The sequence below is a fragment of the Cyclopterus lumpus genome, chromosome 24, assembly GCF_009769545.1.
Source record: "Cyclopterus lumpus isolate fCycLum1 chromosome 24, fCycLum1.pri, whole genome shotgun sequence".
Lineage (NCBI taxonomy): Eukaryota > Metazoa > Chordata > Actinopteri > Perciformes > Cyclopteridae > Cyclopterus > Cyclopterus lumpus.
Window position 1 is genome coordinate 10,947,132 of NC_046989.1, and position 20,715 is coordinate 10,967,846.

The 20,715-nt window shown below is 41.8% G+C and overlaps 1 protein-coding gene across 7 annotated transcripts in view; it reads right to left on the reverse strand.

Moving 5' to 3' along the window:
• The window catches only part of utrn (utrophin), a 159,685-nt gene that overhangs the window by 78,907 nt on the left and 60,063 nt on the right, over positions 1 to 20,715 (reverse strand). Inside the window, exon 1 of one of the 7 annotated variants that reach the window (XM_034527014.1) lies at positions 17,026 to 17,516. The exons of the other annotated variants lie outside the window; for them this stretch is intronic. Coding sequence (XP_034382905.1) covers positions 17,026 to 17,172 — 147 coding nt within the window. The 5' untranslated portion in view covers positions 17,173 to 17,516. Of the gene's footprint in view, positions 1 to 17,025; positions 17,517 to 20,715 lie in introns of those variants that run through there. 7 annotated transcript variants of the gene reach the window in all.

Sequence of the window (20,715 nt, forward strand, 5' to 3'; positions counted from 1 at the left end):
AGCATGCTCACAATAACCGACCGATATTGCCATCTCTATAGCCATAGAGATATAAAAACATGCAATGAATTAAACAGTTAAACTGGTGGGTAGTGACAAAAAAAATTATAATAATTATATATATATATATATATTCTGATTAATTGACCTCAATGTAGGTTGACACATGACAGTGTATTTCTTTTTCTCCTTTTCATAAGAGTTTGATATTGTTATAACCGGTAAAATAGCAATACAATGTTAATAATTGTCTTTATTCTGGTTCTTTGGTAATTTCATAAATACAAGAAACTATATATATATATAACTTTATAAGCTGTGATATCAAATAGCTTTTGCGGCTCCGGACACATTTAAATTGGAGGAAAAAGGGCAAAATGGCTCTTTGGATAGGAAAGGTTGCCGACCGCTGCACTAAAAGGCATAACCTCATTTACTGAGTGGTTCTTCCAGGGGAGGCAATTAAATGACCTTTCATGTCATACAAAAATGTGAACATTGATGCTAAGCTCTTTAATGTTAAACACACTATGCATCAGGATGTCTCATGCAGTTACATTTAAGTGGCAGTAATATCGATCTTGGGTAAGTGCAAGATGATCATAAAGATCCATTGTCATGCCTACGATTTGCATCCATTTAGTGCTTGCGGGCACGAGTGGTGTCAGCAGCTGCTCACCTTTTAGTACCCAATTAACCCTTTTCTAACCCACTGTACATTTAGCAGCTATATTAAGAAGAAGAAAAGGGAAGAGCATGACTGATTCAAACTGAAAATACTGTTTCAGTTTTGTTTGTTGATTTGATAGATTCAGTAGTCTGCAACAGACGGTTGGAAACAACAGAAGCCAGCCAAAGGCATGATGGGAACTGATAACTTATACTGCCAACACTGATACTGTAAAACAGCAACAAAGTAAAACTATAAGCACTGAGGCTGCAGTGGCTGCAATATGAATGCATTTGATCACGCACATAATCAGTGAAACCTAAAGAGAATGAGCTGCCAAGTCCAGAGTTACTGAGTAATATGAGGTGATTAGTCATCTGTGGGAGGTCTGCTTTAATATTGTCCAACTATCTACTGGTGCTGAGCAAATAAAAGTGTTGAAATCTACTTCACAGATTCATTTCATGTAAATTATGAAGACATACTGGATCTGTAGTTCTGTAGGTGTTTGTCCATATTGTCTAGCAGCTGAGGTTTTCCTCTATATACCGTGAACTATAAAGCTCCATGTGCATATGTGTACTTTATATTAGCATATGCCTGTTCCTGACTGGAAGTGCTTAAAAAATACTAATAATAATACAGTTCCCCCTTTTTTAATGAAGCCTGAATTGCTTAGCTGTCCTCCCTGATGATAGCAGCCCCTGTAATTGAACCTAGTATGTGGTTGATATCCTATTTTTCCAGGCTAAAAATAATGAAAAAATAACATGCTTTGAAGAATCCAGGACATCCTGGTAATAGATGTTTACCATTACGAATCTTCCAAGCTCACACAAAAAAATTCAATTCAATGTGTGATGGCCTTAAACCGAGTTCAATAAAAACGGAGAGAACACGTGAAAAAAATAAAAAATAAACTGAGATACCATTGACATTAAGGACATCTGCACTCAACAATCTGATTGAGTGAAACTTTATTTTAAAAAGCACATTACTGGATTTCTTTTATTTATTATAACCAAATTCAAGGTTCTAACAGTGTAATAGTTTCCACATTATTCTCCCTCCACCCTCTGACTCATCAGACCCGCATGGAGTGTGACGGCGGGATGTGACTTACACCTCGCGCCTCGCCGTTAGTTCACTTAACCCGGACTGGGAGAGTTGTGATGCCGTAAGTTGCTGGACTTAAAGCCCAATCGCTAAATCACGTTGCAAGCAAAGTCAAAGCCCCCATGCACACACACACAGCTTCACATATCATCTGACATTCATTTCACTCGACCACTTCTCCCCGACACTGCCCTCTTTAGACACATTAAGGCGCTCCACATTAACACAAAGCTAATAGCAGCCCGTGCTGAGAGCTCTTTCTCTGTCTCACAAACATAGAGGCGCATGTACTAAATGCACTGAGCCAGAGTACTGGTCAGCATCACAGAGCTTCTATTGCAGGGAAGTCAGTATTGATTCTAACTCAAAAGAGGCGCTCTAAAAGCTTTAGGACAATTGCAGTGAGGCTCATTTCTCTCCACTTGTTTACATATTGTGGTCCTGCAGAAACAAAAAGGTTCAGCACTGCAGCACAGTGAGGCCAAATTACAAGCGCCCATCTCTACCTGTAGCTACACATTAGGATGAAAAACATCCAGACAGGGAGCCTATTGTTTGTTAGGCAGTGTTTCCAAACCTCTACCATCAATCAATGAAAATAAAGCAAGAGCTGACAGGCAAAAAAGAGACTATTAGCAATACATGCTAGTTTGCTATGACCTCCAAAGTGCCTGGCACAAGGGAAAAGGGAATATGTGAAAAAGAAGAAATAGCTGCAAGGGGAAAAGGCAAACACAAGGTCTTCCACTTAATCTGTCCTAAAGCACCAACACATTTGTTTGTGTTTTCATGGACTCCGATATAATTCATTATTTAATTTATGTGCAGCAACTATGTAAAACATGGTGAGGGGAAGGAAGACAAGAAGACTGTGACCTAATTACAACACTGGCTAAAAAACACATGCAGGTGACTGTTTTGCTGGATTCAGTGATAACGATGAGGATGTACAATAGAAGAGTACAGTTGGTCATAATAACAAAACGTACCTTTGCTTGACAAAATCTAAAAAGATAGAGTTCATGGCGTTTGATGCCTTCCTGTGGTAGCACAATGTGAGTGTGGTTCATTTTAATGGGGCATTTCACCTCCTTGTAGTGCATTTTACTCAGATGACCGGTTCATCATGTAGAAATGGGACTGCGATTGGCCCAGCTGTGACACAGATAGATAAGTACATCCTTGCGGTCAATGGAGGGTTGGTTGGTTTGCAGCACTGCGGTGCAGACACAAGGCATAAGCCAACCTCATGTCCGAAGACTTAATAACATCTGTGCCAGTTGAATATGAAAGTCTCAGGGCACTGCTATAAAAACCACAGAGGGCAATTAAGGAAATACTTCAACTACTCACATCGTGTTACCTTGAATTATGAAGAAAATGTTGGTTTTCTTGCATGCTTCCAAGGTGAACAGAAGATTTTTTTAAAAACCCCAAAAAACAGAAGTCTTGATGAATTGGAGTAAATGCTTCCCTGAATATGTAAAGGTTTGCATGTATTTTGTAGAAAAGATGTTGAGTAATTCTGATCCTGTAAACTACAGTGAATTAAATTCAAGGCCATATATTACATTACATGTCATTTAGCTGACGCTTTTATCCAAAGCGACTTACAATCATGTTACATTCATACACTGTAGACACAGCTACAGCTGTAGCTGTAGGGAACAATGCAGGGTTAAGTGTCTTGCTCAAGGACACATCGACTAGGGCAGGGATTGAACCGCAATCCCCCTGATTGAAAGACGGGCATGCTAACCACTGACGGACCCACAGTCGCCCGTGACTTACAATGTTTTAACTATTTAGAATTTGCCTTATAAACCCCAAACGTAACCATACACCATAAGCATGGAATTGCTGCAATGACTTCTGTATGCTGATTTGTTAATGTTTTACAATTAAACTGAGCGAACATCACATATACACTTGAACCTTTCCTTTAATATATCTGTAATTTGTCTAAAATGAGGTTCTGCAGCTTTGAGATGGATCAATAAACTGGCAGTAAATTCATAGACAGCTTAGAGAATACAGATTCCAGTGGTTTAGAGTCAAAACTCAAAGATTCATAGATCATATTTTCTTACCCAAATATAAAATGCTACAAAAATGTTAATAATGAAAACGTCAGCACACAAATCAATTGCCCTTGATGGTAATGTATTTCTAATATTAACCAATAAGCATGGACATTGATTTGTCCCCCCCTCGGTGCATAGAAAACAAGCAGGAACCCTCCATCTGATCTAAAATATGAAAATCGCCATGTTAGCAAGTCACCCGCCAACAGAAATATGCAGCACATGATATTATCATAAAGGTCATCTCATAAAACTAGACTGCATCAATTAAACGAAATGCCAGAGAGAGGCAGCATGGCAAACAATCTCACCAGACTCAACCTTCAACATCAATAAAAAAAATGTAAGATAACTTCGGCTGCAATGAAAAAGAACATAAAATCATAATTGTTCCTATTGATATCATAATTAAAACAACAATCCTCTACTGAGAGAGGGATATGTTGATGAGCTGGAAGGTAAGTATAAGTATGGAGAGCAGGAATAAAACAATAATCTGTCGCAAGAAATTTGCTCTTATTGAGTACTGCAGGTACAGTCTGTAAATGTTCCTTGTATATTCTGTTGTAGGAGTGAAGCAACAATGAGTCACCATTGCAAAATGAGCCAATGACACATACCACCTTTAATACACTAAAATTAAATGTTCCCGTTATAATTATTTTCTTTCAGAACCATATTGCTACAAATTGATCTTCTTTGAGAGATCAATTCAATACTTGATCAAGAAAAGGTGGCGAAATATAGAAAAAACAGCTTCCCATTTTCTTGTTGTTTGTGCAAGCAGTGTTGCTGTTTCTTTGTGAAGGAAAGTGCCATTTTAGATGCATCCACCTTTGAAGAGAAAAACATGATGTTGCTGACCGCATTTAAATCACACTTTAAGTCAGATTGAATCAGAGGAGTTTCCAAAGAACACATCTCAGTGTATCACTGAGACATAGCCCTCATGGACAGGAAATACGTGTAAAATCAAGTTAACATGCATGTATTAGTTTCTTTGATAAACTGGAAGTGTGTGTACTTTATCAAATATAGCTAAAATGAATACTGAAAAAAAAGAAGCCCTTTAAGCGCCAAATGTCCAGGATATATTCGCCACTTTACTAATTCCAGTACATCATAGCCAGAAACCATTTAATCACATAAAGGAAGCAGCCACTTATAAATGTCAGTTCAGCCTTAACAAGGCACGCGGTACAGTGAGGTAGAGGCAGGGAAGAGGGGAAAAAAACGATGGAAATAGGGAGTTAGAGACAGAGTGTGTGTGACGTCTTAACGGTGCAACCAATCAGCGTTAGAATCACAAACACCAGCCAGCACCTCCAGCGTTAAAGCCATATATCAATCCAGTCTGCTCTGTGACGAACTGGAACAAGTGTGTGTGTGTGTGTGTGTGTGTGTGTGTGTGTGTTGGTTAATTATACATATTAAGGATACTAGATACTAGTGAGCTGAGCAATTATGTGATGAGTGACATGCCTATGGAAAGGTTGGAGCCCTAAATTGATTTCCCACCAAGCTTAAGGGGCCTGGCCTGTCAGTTCTAGTATATAAACAGAAACAAGTGGGCTGAGACAAAGAAAAAGTGTAATCGCACACGTACTCACACTTTTAAGGCACGGGGCACATCAGGCCATTCCCATAGAAACTTCTACGAAAAATGGGAAGAGTAGACAGAGACGAAATGGAGAAAAACTGTGTGATTGCTCTGTACCGAAATTGGAGAATAGAAGTGAATAAAATCCACAATAGCCTGGGAAGAACTGAGTTATACCACAGACATAGCCTGAGGCCGTCTTCCATTACAGTGGCTATTTGTCCCCTCCAATTCATCCCCTTAATACATGCAGTTTCCAGAAGCAATTCAGCAACACAGCACATCAGCCCAATATCCTTCATACTACTGGGAAAATACAATTCTGGTGTTGGGAGCCATTCAATCAGACTTACATCTGTTTCATTTGATGAAAGGGCACCATGGCAGCAACATCGCCTGCAATGCCCAAGAGAGCTTTGGCTGGACATTAAGATTCAGCAAGAATTCACATCCGAGTACTAAGTGCATTTTTTTTTTTTTATAGCTCTTTTGTATTATTGTATTTTCTATAAAAGCAACACAGAGCCATTAATTTCCATTATAATCTTGCAAATCAGTCCGGTCAAACAATCATCTGATTAGTAAGTGTTTAAAACTCCTGATGAACACACAGTGTCTTTGTTTCTAAGAAGAGCACATCATGCCCTCAGAAAGGATGAGCAGCAGAGTTTTAACAACCACTGGAACCACATACAATTACTCTAATGTATGCTATGTAGTGCAAGCCAGGTTAATCATAATTGAAGCCATTAAAATATCTGTCGTAGAGATTTGAATAGCTGGGAATGAACAATGAACAGACTCTTGAAGCCCGACCATAAATGTGCACCAACGCTAACTCTTCTCTCTAAAATGCTTTACTGACAGTCTGGCCTTTCTTTCACCTTGACTGGCATTTGTCATAAAAATGGAAACTTTCTTTTATTTGTTGTGCTTATAAATCACTTAACTTCGATTGATTCTATGCACTCAGGTCTTGCTCCCTGAGCAGTGTGGACCCTGTCCCCTGTCTTGCAGGTTATTCTGATTAGCCTCTGTCTGTGCGATTAGGGACCAGTCGGCATTGTAATTATTGTCAGTAATGCTTTCCAATTTTGCATTATTTTTCCTTCATCCCCGTTTGCGGTTATGAAAGAGAAATCTTTACGCAAACTAGCTCCGAGGCGTCTTTGTCTGCGACCGAATATGCACTGTTTCATGTGGAGGGTAAGATGACATTTCTTGTTCCTTCATTATTTTTCCTTTTTGTTGCCTCCCACCTTCCCGCTCAGTGGTCCTTTTTCTCTTCCAGCCAGTGACATTGTCATGGCAACCAGCTTTAGCAGTGGCTGTATAGTACTGTCAATCTATACACAATAAACACTTTACCCACTTTGTTTACTGATGGTAGATAGATGCCTTGGTAAACAGTGCTCTTAAAAATAATTAATAAGGTTTTTCTAAAGTCTAAAAGTCAAAACACTCGAGCAAGTATAAGAGCAAACACATATTGAAGAGAACACTGGGGAAGTCAGGAAAGCTGCAAAGAATTAGAATTTAACTTCAAGCGGAGTAAAAAAAAAAAAAGATTATCAGCTAGATTCCCAAAGCATGTACAACGCCAAATTCAGAACGCTACTTCTGCTGATCTTGAGACAGTAAGCTCTCCATGCTGTCAACGAATGTTATAAAGTTAAGAATAATTAATATTTTTGTAGTGCTAACAAGAACCTTAGTGGTAGCATTGCTGAAGAGTAAGTGGTGAGTACAGCTACGCTGCAGGGCACCGATTCATCTTCCTGCCAAACAGGGGAAGACGGACTGTGAAAGTGAAGCCACTGTGAGAACAATAAGGGCCAAAATATAGAATTTAGACTAGATGTAATATTTGGTCTGTTTTCTTATTTTGCTGTACGTGGGAGAATGAATGGGAGTTGAGTACCATGGCTGCAAATGTGGAGCGTTTCAGAGTGGAGTGGGCTCGAATAAAGGGGAACCGGTGAGGAGACATTTAGACCAAATAACAATTACAACTCTGAAAATTCAAGACTTCAAAGACTCGAATATGGCTTGCAATTGGTGTAAAATACTTTTTCATTTTGCAAGTGGTGCTGTTTTCAATGAAAGTGCAGCTATTGCCGCTAATTTTATCATCACCCCGATATTGTTTTTGTTCTAAATAAAACACTGTTGCTGCTGCAAATATAAACAATTAACCTCCTGTGTGCAGACTCTGGAGGGTAAGAGCCACTAAGCTATGCTATTATGAGTTTGGCATAGCCTGACTGCTTATGTTCTTGAAGATTAAACCATACTTAAGATAATGTCAAAACCTGTCGCTTGTTAGAGCTATATCTCAAGTATACGCTGTGTAACCGATATTGTTTTCTGTCATTTGCGGGGCCAGTGGCTTCACTCGAGTGACAACCTAAATGGTCGACATCGAGTAATGTTTACATCTGAGGTGTTGTCATGATTAGCCAATAAGCACAACTAATAACTTTGAGGGGAAAAAAACTGACAGCCTAGCTAATATCCAGACACAGAGGTTGAGGTTAAAGGGTAAGTAGTAAATGTAGTGAAGTAAAGGTGGTGTGTGAGGGAGTGTGTTATGTCCCGCATCCCCTCTGTGAGCTGGGTACTCTCTCTGCGTGAGAGGGGACATTTGGCAGCGAGGTGTGAGCCCGTCCAAACTGAGTTATGGTCTCACACAGAGACGGTGCGGAGGGAAACTAGACAGTCAGACACGAGTGATGTCACAGGGAAGGTCAACGGGAGGAAGAAGAGTGCCAGATGGGTTGAGCATGCTTGTCGATTGCCCTGTCAATCATTTAGTTGCCATGCCACTGTCTGGCAGGGCGGGGCCTAAAATGGGCTATAAATAGAGCAAGGCAGGATGGTAAGAGGACAGAGCACAATTACAATCAGCTAGGGGTAGAGGTGTCTTCCTGTGTGCTTCCTGTGTGTCTAACAAACACAGGCATACATACACAGGCTGACCACGCCTCAGCTAAGAGCAGACTTCAGTAATCGGACCTGACTGGTTCAGACAACGGATCGTGTGTCGGGGCAGGTTTTGTTACGTAGAGCTTTTGGGCGGATTATTTTCTAATCTAATTCAATAAGAAAATGATCTCTCTTTCTCTGCGAATCGATGTGTGTAATGTGTTGCAAATGGATACACAATGCCCATTGGGAAGCAGTGAGCGCCAATGCAGTTCAGAGGAGACCGGCACTAAAACCCTCTTCGGTGGAGCGTTTATCTTCCTCCACAAGTCCTACGCTTAAAGAGCAGTTTGGACCTTTGACCAGTTCAACTGAGAAAGACAGTGAGTTTACCTGCCACATTCCCAAAATTGGGAAAAGGCATGGTTGATCTATTAATTGACTATTAATTGTTAAGGTAGATTATGTTGAGGTCCTTTCATGACTGATGCTGATAGTTGACTAATATTTGTGTATTTCCACTAAACCTCTAGTTTATCAGCTAGTAGAAGTTGGTCTATTGCTATTGTCAGTTTTGGTATTTAACCTTTTCCTGGCATATAGCAGGCAGGTTCAGGTCTTCCCCAAACCTCACTCGAGGTCCTCAACACTGTCATACACACATAAATCTCTAGTTTTACGAGTGAACATAAAGCATCCTTTGTAGTCAGAAAGATCAGTCAGTGTTACAGTAAAGGAAACACATACACACACACACACAAACACACATATCAGATTTCCCTCTGTCTACCGTCTCCAGCATACAGGGTTCTTCAAGGGCACTTTGCAGTGAGTCTCAGAGAGATGATCTAATTACTGCAATCAGCAACATCTAATTGAAGCTTTAAAATGAAAAGATTTGCTCTGGTGCTAACCGTGCTAACCTATTTTAGGGTTTCAGAGAGCAAAAACACAAAAATGGAAGAGGGAAGGAGAGAGCATGCTAATTAGCCCGTCAGCCTCTGGGCGTATCATTTGCCCCTTTAACCTCATAAACAAAACACACGGCGGCTATAAGAGGCAAAGGGGAATGAAGCCCCCTTCTCTTAGCCTCCACCCCTCTTCACTAATTAACACTTGTTTTAATCCTCCTTTAATTCGGCAGACAATTGCACAATTTGTCTGCGTGTTTGTGTGTGCAATGCATGCTGAGGGTCCATCACACCATTCACCGGCTTACTCGAGCTACTCTTCGCCAAGCGTCGCCCACAGCGACCAAAGGTAATTGCTTTTTAATTAAGCCCCCGGTGCTAATCCCAATGATATTTAGCAGGCACAAACTGGCACGTACACAAATTCACACACGCGCTGAAGAAGGGCCGGAGACCAAAAGAGGGAGACGTTCAACACAACCTACCTGGCTGTGAACTGCACAAATGTGTATTAGGCTTTGCTGGTATTTCTCTTTTGTCCACAGTGGGAAGTGAGGCAGTTGGTGGAAATGAAGTCGTTGTAGTCGATGTACTGAGGCAATAAATGAATTTCCACCACATGTCCAATCTAAGAATATCCTTTTAGACTGTGGGTGTGTGTGTGCGTGTGTGTGTGTGTGTGTGTGTGTGTTTCTCCGGTGACCCTCGAATCAACCCTCAAAGATGTAAAAAGCAATTGTACACTAATTTCTTCCTCTCTCAGGCTTCCCATCTGTCCCACCCTTTCTCCAAGTCAAATTCACACTTCTACTTCTTCACAATATCCCTCTTTTTTTATTTCCCCTCCTTCTACTATATCATGTTCTGTCTTTCCTCATTTCTGTTATTTTCCCAGTTATAGCTTCCTTTTCGGGGAAGATAGACTCATCCCCTGCGGGTGATGAGTGAAAATGTCCCTCTTTTCAGACATTTGGGTGATAACTATGAAATGTGCTGAACTAATGAACACCCACACTTGCTGCCCTGTAGTGAATCGAATTTGATTCCTCGTCACGTCGTACAGCTAGGAATGTTCTTTGATGTCTCTGGTCCGATGTGTGAAGGCACCACTCAAGCGGAGTTAAAGCTTACGTTGGACCGTCTTTCTCAAACATGTTCGCTGCTCACACTGATCTTTTTCCTGTCATCTCTGATCCCTCTCTCAACTTTCTCGAATATTACACATTTGATAGAGCTGTTCTCGTGTCTAATCTTATAACCACGATGTTGTGAAGAGGACATTTGTGATTTAATGTGTCTTTTTAGTTTTACCAAAAGCTGCTTTGCGCACAAACTATATGTCAACAGCAGGAACTCCTTTGGGCAAAGTTAAGAGATTATACTAACTGTAATATTTATGTGCAGTGCTTCTGACTACCCATCATACGACTCTGGCTCCTCTTCCAGGCTGTACCCTCCTGCAGATTACAAACTATATATAGCACGATTTATCTTTAATCTCCCTGTGATATAACAGTGGAACAATTTTCAGTAACTCTTTGTTTTTGCGCACCACAGTATTTACCATCTCCTCCTTTAACCAACGGACACGGCTATTTCCTTCAACACTATACCTTCTACTTGGTATTATTTGTCCCGTTGTTATTCTTCTGTATCATTTTTGCTGTGTTTGATCCCCCAAACTATCTTCAGGTGCTGCTCAACTCTTTTCCCTCTTCATTTAGGGCCACAAGTTAGGGTTCTCCCCATGACAGAAAACTTGTAAGCTCAAAGCCTAATTGAATGTTGTTCAACACGGTATTCAGAAGATTCACTAAGTAAGGTCTTCTTTGATGAATTGTTGACATATGTCTTTATTTCATCATTAAGCTACGGATTTTTCTTTCATTCACTCTAAAGAGGCTGCTAGGCTGGCTCGTTATCATTCAGAAAATCTCTCCAGAATCTAAACCGACACAAACACAACCTCGAGCGGGTAAGGGGAATCCCATATGATGTGGAAGTGGGCGTTTCAGTGAGTTTCAGTGATGGAAAATGGCCCCCAAAGGATCTGACCGTGCATAATAGATGTTACCCGTGTCAGAGAAAGCATTTGATCAATGTTTCAGCAGCATGTGATGATCTGATTCATAAGCAGGACATCAAGGCATGTTCAAGTAGCATGCAAGCCATCTGTCTAAAACGTGAGGAAGAGATGGGCAGAGGGTTTTAGGAAGATGGGAGGAGAAGAGGGAAAGCATGAATGATTTAAGAGTGACATGCAAAGAGCAGATGACGGCATAAATGGAAAGAGGATGATATGAGCCAGGGCATATGCCAACTTACTGGTTTACTGAGGGATGGTTTTATATAATAACCAAAGAGGAAAAAAGACAAGTACAGCCAGGAGAGAGTGTGGCTTCATACTTTTCAGCTAAATAATGCAAAATAAGTTGATTCAACATGAAGCGTTACACTCAGAAACAGCAAAACAAAGACTTTTGCTCAGATGTGAATAAAAGATTTTAAGAATCACTAAAATGAGTCTTCCACAAAATAGAGGAAATACTAAATGATTTGGGCACCACAGAAATAAAATGGCAAACCACTAAGACGTAGACGGAGCAAACTTATCTCAGCAAATGTGCCACTTCTTTTTAAAGAATTAATTATCCTCGACAGGAGAGGGAAAATGGGCCGAACAAATGAAGGCTAAAAAAGGAGAAATGTAGCAGGAAGTAACGAGAGGCGGAAATAAGTAAATATCTAGGTCAAATCTGCATAATAATGAATAGGTCAATACTCTTCTTATCATTACTCTGGCCTAATGTTATCAATTGTGTGTGTGTGTGTGTGTGTGTGTGTGTGTGTGTGTGTGTGTGTGTGTGTGCGCGTGTGTGTGTGTGTGTGTGTGTGTGTGTGTGAGTGAGTGAGTGAGTGAGACGGAGTCGGCCACAATGTGGTTGAGTGTGTTAGAGCGAGGAGTACACACCATAATGACTTCTCCAATTTGAAACTGTAATATCTGTCGGCACCATGGAGGTACAGACGCTCACATACTGAGAGAAAACACAATATGGACAGTGAGTCAGCACTGAGTTTGTGTGCTTACCATAGATATTGGCAGGGAGGGACACTGGTGGGGTGCAGAGCCCGAATGATTGCACCCCTAGTTTTATTTCCCCCATTTAGGCTGCCACCAAACTCGGTGAGGCAAACGGTCCGGGCAACATAGGGGGCAACGTTATCTCTATCCTGTCTCAACTTGGTGTGACCCGGCACTGGAAGTCTGGGCCGGCCATAGATGTCAGGTGAGTCAGAGGGTTTTGGACGAATCTGCTGTCTGAAGACAAACAAGTGTTGGGTATTGGACTTCAAAACCTTTAGTGCACACCTGAAATGTGTCTGTAGCATCCGGTATAAAGTTAAGTACTCTACTGAAAGTTAGCGTTAATTACTTTGTCTTGTTTATATATTTGTCATAACTTTGACAGTTCTACACTATGACAGTTCTTGTATGGCTGTGTGCGATGAGTTTGGCTTGTAAAAGTGATTTACAGCATGCAACTACTCCATAAATCACAAGATACAATGGATTAATTAATTAATTGTGCAGGTGCTTATCATGATTTTTATATACGTTGAGGAGAGCCAAGCTATCTTTTTCCCTCTGCTTCTAGTCTTTAGGTCCTGAGCCAAGAGGCAATTATCTTAGCATAAACAATTCCAGTAAATATCAAGCTCTACTTGCCAAAGGGCTGAATACAGTAGCCCACACTCTCTCACATTAATAATGCATTAGACAAAATAGTTAATTATCATCAGCTTTGATAAAGTGTGAAGCAATGTTCATGCAACCATAATACTACAATCTGCTGTCGCCCTGACCATCGCATGTTGAGGGGCTTGTGTTACAGAGCTTGAAGCACCGTTAAATTCCATCTTACGATAAACCACTCATGCATTAGCAGGTTTAGCTTGCTGCTGCCTGAAAGCCACTAATGGAAGTGCGTGCACAAAATCCATCGCACACGTGCAATACTGTCTCAATAAATGTGTTTACTGGATGTTGGGAGACAAAGAGAGAGAGAGAGAGAGAGAGAGAGAGACAGTCTTTCTCTCCATTTATATTAGCATTGAATCCCGTCTTAATTTTCCATGTTTGTGTGTGTGTGTGTGTGTGTGTGTGTGTGTGTGTGTGTGTGTGTGTGTGTGTATACACTTGCGGTTGAGCGAGTGTGCATGCATGCGTGTGTGTGTTTAAGTGCGAGAGAGAACAGAATGCATTGTGGGCATGTGTGTCTGTACACTAACTTTGTCTAAGCATGCGTGAAATAAATAAAAATCTCTGATTTGAGTGCGAGCCAGGTAACAGTGGGAGGAGTGGGGGCGGTATCTGGCTGCACCTGAGGCTCTAACTGCTAATGCTAACACTTGCTAATAACCCACAGGAGTGGAAGTTGAAGCTCAAGGACGGGGAGGTCAGACAGCTGGGCTCCATGCCCGTGCCTGAGTCACCTGTCCTGGGGTAACAGTGAGCCACAAGCAAAGGTGGATGGAGTGTGGAGGCCAAAGGCCAACGTATTTGCCAGAAAAACAATAGGAAAGAGAAGGCATGACTACACTCCGTCAATGCTTTAGGGCTGTTTCTTAAGTGGGTTTTGGCTGAAAACACACAAACACGCACACACACAGTAGGAGCCAATGCCACAGTAATGAGAGTAGGAGGACACTCCTCAGGAGGGAGGTGGGTCCTTCAGCCAATTCGCAGCTAGTGATTACGGTACACACAGAGAGGCAGAGCAGAGCAAAAGGGAGGAGATGAGCTGCGTGGCCTTCTGTATGCCTCAGTGTCAGCTAACCAGGCATGCTACTCAGAAGTAGTGCTCTTAACCAGCACACTACTCATGTCACAAATCTGCATGTAAGCAAAGAAGAAGTGGGAACACTGGAGAAGGACCACGAGTTGAGTGAATGTGAAAAGGAACAATCAGGACGGTACAATGATTTAGATTTAAGGAATTAAGATGACGTGTTTAACGATATTGAGTGTGGTTCTGTGTGTGGCATAAATGCACCATAGGAATATGCACATAAACAAAGCCTCAGGGAGCAGCACTGTATGGATGTAAAATATCCCTAATTGCATACAAGGTCATTATACATTATTGCTTTGAATTTGAATGGGTGAGAAAAAAAAAATACAAATAATAGATGCAATTCTAAAAAAAAATTGAAGCTAAATGGCTTCGGCTTGCAAAGTCTGCAAAGTGCAGTATTATACATCAACATAATGAATGCTGTATTTAAAAAAAAAAGTCTTTTATTAATGAATGCTGCTAAAGGGACACAACAAAACACCCAAAAGCTACCTGCGAAACACGATTAACACAAGAAGAAAAAAAACAATTAGTTGGTTATGACTCAGGAGACTTTATAAAGTTCCCCTCACTCTATAGCTTGGTGAACTGGCACGGCGGTCACCCTGCTTTATCCTGCCAATTGAGAGGACCAATATGATGGCGGTCATTAAGTTTTAGAAGATAAGCTTGGCTTTGCAGCTTAATTAGACTGCCAAAAGTAAAATAAAGCCTGCATGTACTATAAAAAACGGCCATTGACTTAGTCAGACAAATCAGCTGATGATTATCATTATTATGATAATTGATATGCTGATTTCCAGGTCCAGGATGGTCCAGGATGGTCCAGGATGGTCCAGGATGGTCCAGGATGGACGCTTTTCATAACTTCTCTCAAGTTATTTATCTCAGTGGTTGGATATCATTTAAATCAATATAAGAGGGGCAACTAGTTTATTTAAGTACTTCTCATCACGAGTCAGAATACAGCCATGTGGGCTGTTTTAGGACCAGCGCTGTCTTGAAGCAGAAAGAGTGTCTGGACCCGAGAGAGTGAGCCTCGAGCAAATCCATCACGCAGGAGTCCCTGTTCCAGTCTGGCAGCCAGTGAGCGCACCCCAGGGAGGAAGGACAAGCCCAGCATTACCGATTCCCCCAAGGGAAGGCCAAACGAAGCTGGAATGACTGATGCAACACAGGGGAGGGTAATCGAGTATGGAATGACTGATGCCCCCCACCGCTAAGGACACAATCTAGGAAGGTGTAGCCTAAGGATACTGAACGGAGCCAAATACACATTTAACAATGAAAGAAAGCGCAAGTGTTGAATGTGCAGATTCTGTACACCTGCAGGGTTGATCTGATTTCACTTGTTTTCCCCAGAATTGGTTAAATAAGCAGAAACAAGAAAAGCATCAACAAGATGAACAACTGAGACTGTGCAAGAAGAAGAAATTGCTGATGCCTAAAGATCTGTTTATTGCTCTCAACCGCACTCAATGTGTCACTAAGTCTTGTCCCGTCATTCAATGTTTCTCTTTCTTCAGGAGACTTGATAGATAAACCAAACCTGTGAAATACAGCGAAGGACACTAAATTGACCTGTAACCATACGAAGTAGAGCGACAAACAACCAAACACGTGTAGAAAGGGAAAAAAGGGTGGAGCCCTAAAGAGCGCTGGATTCATGGATTAAAGATGGATTAAGTCCAACCGCCACATGTTTGTTGGAGCATGATTGAAGCTGGCATGTAATCAGAACCTGGTCTGATGCATTAGTCTCTCACACTGTCAAATCTCAACAGCTGGTCCCCTCTGCCCTCTTACCGAGAGCGGGCCAATGTTGTGCAATGAAGATCAGCATTCAATCGTGATCAACAGTGGTAGAAAATGACAACAAGTCCACCACACGGCAGCAATCGCTTCCTCTGAGGGGAAATCGACAGAACTGACAAAAAGATACAACCGGCTTATTTTTTGTCTTCATTAAAGAACACAAGTCCGGAAAAATCTTTTTAAATGAATTTGCTGTGTGTGATTTTTGCTAATTCATTTAATTAAGAGAGTTAATCGTTCATTACGGTATGTAGTAAACTCTCATCAGTCCTGTGAGGAATGCAGGTCTCCTTTCACTGACACAATACCTCTCGTCAGGATGCCTCTCGCAGACCGCAAAGCCCAAGACGACGCACTCACTCAAAAACAGCTCATACTCTGCTCTGCCTTGTTAGTTTGTTTACGCCGGCACCACTACAGAGTCAAAACTCACTTCAGAACAGACAATATACAGACACAAATATAAAGCACACACACACACGTAGACATCGGTGCACACTCACTACAACAGGGACACACCGTGGGAGTCATTATTCGTTATGTAGAAAAAGTGCAAAAAGTCCTCAAGTCGGTGAGGTTTATATTCATAAATATATTTAAAATGACATACATAAAGGTGACAGACTTCGCAAAAGAACAGACTTCCTGGAACATAATGTCTTGACAACCAAAATGACTCAAGAATAAAAAACAACTGGTGTGGCATAAATAGAGCCATTTCTGATTTGTGACATTAACGTTGAAAAAGAAAAGCACATACACTGCAACAACATTTGGACTATCGGCTGTGAGGCATTCACAAACACAAACAGGTGTTACATTAGTAGAAAGAGTCTTAAAAACTAATTCAAAAGCCTCAAGCAGACTCCAAAACATGCCATGAAAGTTTAGTAAAAAGTAAAGTAAAAATGAATTTACAAGAATCAACCTTGCACATGGTGAAACTTCAAACTAAATTCTATCCAATTAGTGAGAGTAAGAAAAAAACTCAACCAAAAACTCTCACTCCTCCAGCCGCTCTCTCTCTCTCCTGGAGCCAACGTACCTTGCAGAGTTTCTGGTAGCGCGGCGAGGAGATGGCCATCCTCTGGAGCCTGTGTAGGAAGACCACCACTTTCTGGAGGGAGGTCCGGACCATGGCCATCATCTTAAGACTGCTACAACTCTGCAGCAGCCTGCTCCTGGTCCGCATGCTAGCACTGCCCTACCCCGCTCATATTGTTCTCCCTCTCCCTCTCCCTAGCCAGCCGACCAAACCCCAGCCAAGCGGACGTGATGCGCGCACACACACATGCACACAGAGAGAAAGAGAGAGAAAAACACACACACACTTGCACAGAGAGAGAGAGAGAGAGAGAGAGAGAAACACACACACTTGCAAGCGGACTCAGCTCAGCATGCCCCCATGTTTTGTAACACACTACACAGCCTCAGTTATCTCTCTCTCTCTCTCGCTCTCTCTCTTTATAAACTGTCACTCTCACACAGCTCTCAGAATGCATGCACGCACACACACACACACACACACACACACACACACGATGATGCAGGCAAGCGGGACAAGACGAGACACTCACTTTCTCCTCCACGCGGACATTCACACGCGCCCCCCCCCCCCCCCCCCCCCCGAATGCAGAGCCAGAAGAGAATCAAACAAATCACTTGAGACGGCAGAGTCGCAGGAGGGTGACGAAGAAAAAAAGAAATGAAGAAGACAAAGGGGGAGAGAAGAGTGGAAAAGTGCCGGCAAGCGAGCTGGAGAGGAGAGAAGGAAAGCACGAGTTAAACTGGAGAAGAAAAGCTGATTGCACGCGCTTCACTTTTTACTGACAATGATCCGGAGAGAGATGGAGAGGAAGAGGGACATAGTAGTCCTTTTGGATCACAGAGAGAGAGAGAGAGAGGGAGGGAGAAGAGAGAGGGAGAGAGAGCGGAGAAGAAAAGAAGGAGAGAGACGGATAAAAAGCAGCAGTGGAAGGGAAGATAAACACTGCCTCTGCCGTGAAGGCAGAATGACATTACGCAAGACAACCAGCAGATCAATGAGCGAGAGACAGGCAGAGAGAGAGAGAGAGAGAGAGAGAGAGAGAGAGAGAGAGTGTGCAACAGAGAGAGAGGGCGACTGAGCGAAAACTTGGTGCAAAAATGACACACACACACACACACACACACACACACACACACACACACACACACACACACACACACACACACACACACACACACACACACACACACACACACACACACACACACACACACACACACACACACACACACACACACACACACACACACACACACACACACACACACACACACACACACACACACACACACACACACACACACACACACACACACACACACACACACACACACACACACACACACACACACACACACACACACACACACACTAGAGTTATGGAGAGGAAGGAGTTCCTGGAAGTAAATGTGCCATTCATTTTCATGTGGGAGGCTCGGACGGACATGAACTCTCCTAGTTGCATCATTTGGAGTAAAAAAATAATCTTTGATAAAAGTTAAAATTACAAACCTGTTACTTAAGAAGAGTTAAAGAGCATTTGGGAGACATCCAATCACAGTTTAAATTACTGAGTTTAAATTTCTGATGTGTGTGCCACTAATGCTTTGCTTTCACATGAAGGGTCAATTCTAGAGGAATTCAGAACATTCCCAGTTGCAACAACAAAGCATTCAAAGCCCGTTCTCCATTTGGCAGCTGAGGCTCATTCATATCATAGTGTATAAATGTGCCTGACCAAACATTATTTCTCACAAAGCTCAAAGTTTTTATTTTTATTTTCACTTTAATAATCCAATATACTTGTTTGTTTCTATGTTGACAAATACTGAAGATATTATTAAAACAGTAAGCTACAGCGGTGAAAACTAATATTTCAGACCCCAGAGGCTCCTCCGATACAACTGTATGGTGTATGTGAGTGTGAGTGTGAGTGTGAGTGTGTGTGTGAGAGAGAGAGAGAGAGAGAGAGAGAGAGAGAGAGAGAGAGAGAGAGAGAGAGAGAGAGAGAGAGAGAGAGAGAGAGAGAGAGAGAGAGAGAGAGAGAGAGAGAGAGAGAGAGAGAGAGCGCACATGTGTTTGTATGTGTTGTGCTGTGATGCAGCTTTCAAAAGATTAACTGAGAGGAAGAGATGGAGGCCTTACTGGAAAACTGCAGATAAATGATGACGAAAAAGAAAAGTGGGAGGAAAATAGAGCAGCAGGAGAGAAGGTAGGAGGGCGAGGGCAAGGGCAAGAGAAGATAAGAGGCTTTTAGGGAACTTATATCGATGCAGAATAAATCTGGTTGAAGCACACGAGTACCGGAGAGATGACATCAAGAGACAAAGAGGCAGGAGAAGAAACAGAGAGCCACGTAAGAGCAGAGGGAGGTGAACAATCAGCAGAGATTAACATAAAGCCACTGACCACACAGTGCTGCACTCGCTGGGTATTTTAAACATATTCATGTCGTCTATGACGCCTTCTCTTGACTTTTATTTCTCCCAACCGAGAGACAAGGGGCAACTATTTGAATTGAAGATATATAAAAACATCTGTATTGCCCAACAGCAGCATGCTACACACCGACGGGTCCCAGTAACTATGACTCATGCATTTGAAATGAGCACAAACTGACACACAAATGCAAACGGGGCTTTCTGTGCAGCACTCCGGGATGCATTACAGCACTCGGTCCCTGCTCGCCTGGTCTCTTTATACAGATGAAGGGAGACTCCGAGGCGGAGGGGAGAAATGAACACAAACAAATTCCTTTAAACCAACATGCAGCTTACCTGCGCAGCCAGCTAGAGTAATCATCATTTACCGACAGGCTTGTGCACAGATATACACACAGTCACTAGGAGAGGGGCTCATGATGAGCTTACTGGAGAGCTCTATTTAGTTAAGGTTTCACTACAGCATCCACTCCACAAGGTATCAACTCAGTTTTAAAAAGTCATAGTAATGCTCACATTGCTATGGCTGACACACACACACACACACACACACACACACACACACACACACACACACACACGTTGAGTTTGATAAAAAAGCAGCTCCTCCAGCTGTGTGCACGTCTGCACTTCTCTGTTGATGTGTGCACGTGCCAGGTGTGGTGTGATGGGGGTTGGATTATATAATATAAACCACACATACCAGCTCCAGGGAGAGTTAGGAGATATGAATTTATGTGCTACAAAATGACAGAGAATTAGTCAGAGGCAACTATCTTTTTTTTTAATGGTTGTATTGAACTATTGCAGACAATTAATGAAGACTGCTTTATGACAACATTGGATTTACACATAATTGCAATACTTCTAGTAAATAAACTATACCCCATTGTACTGCACATGCAATTTAAATAGTGCATGTACTTTAATACAAGGATTTTATCCATATTACCCACTTGCAACTCAAATGCATAGATCATGAAACGGTATTACAGTGTCGGGTCTTAAAAATGTGTTTTAAGTACTCAATCTACGAGAGGCTAAAAGCAAACACATATTAATGGAATAGTTACATTTTAAGAAATATCAGTATTTCTTAAAAAGTATTAGCTTTTCGTGCTGAGGGTTGAAGAGAAGGTTGATCACACGTTCATGTTCTTTCATGGACAGTAAGTAGCGGCTGGAGCCAGTAGGTGGTTCAATTAGCTTAGCTTAGCATAAACAGTAGCTAGCAGAGTAAAACAGA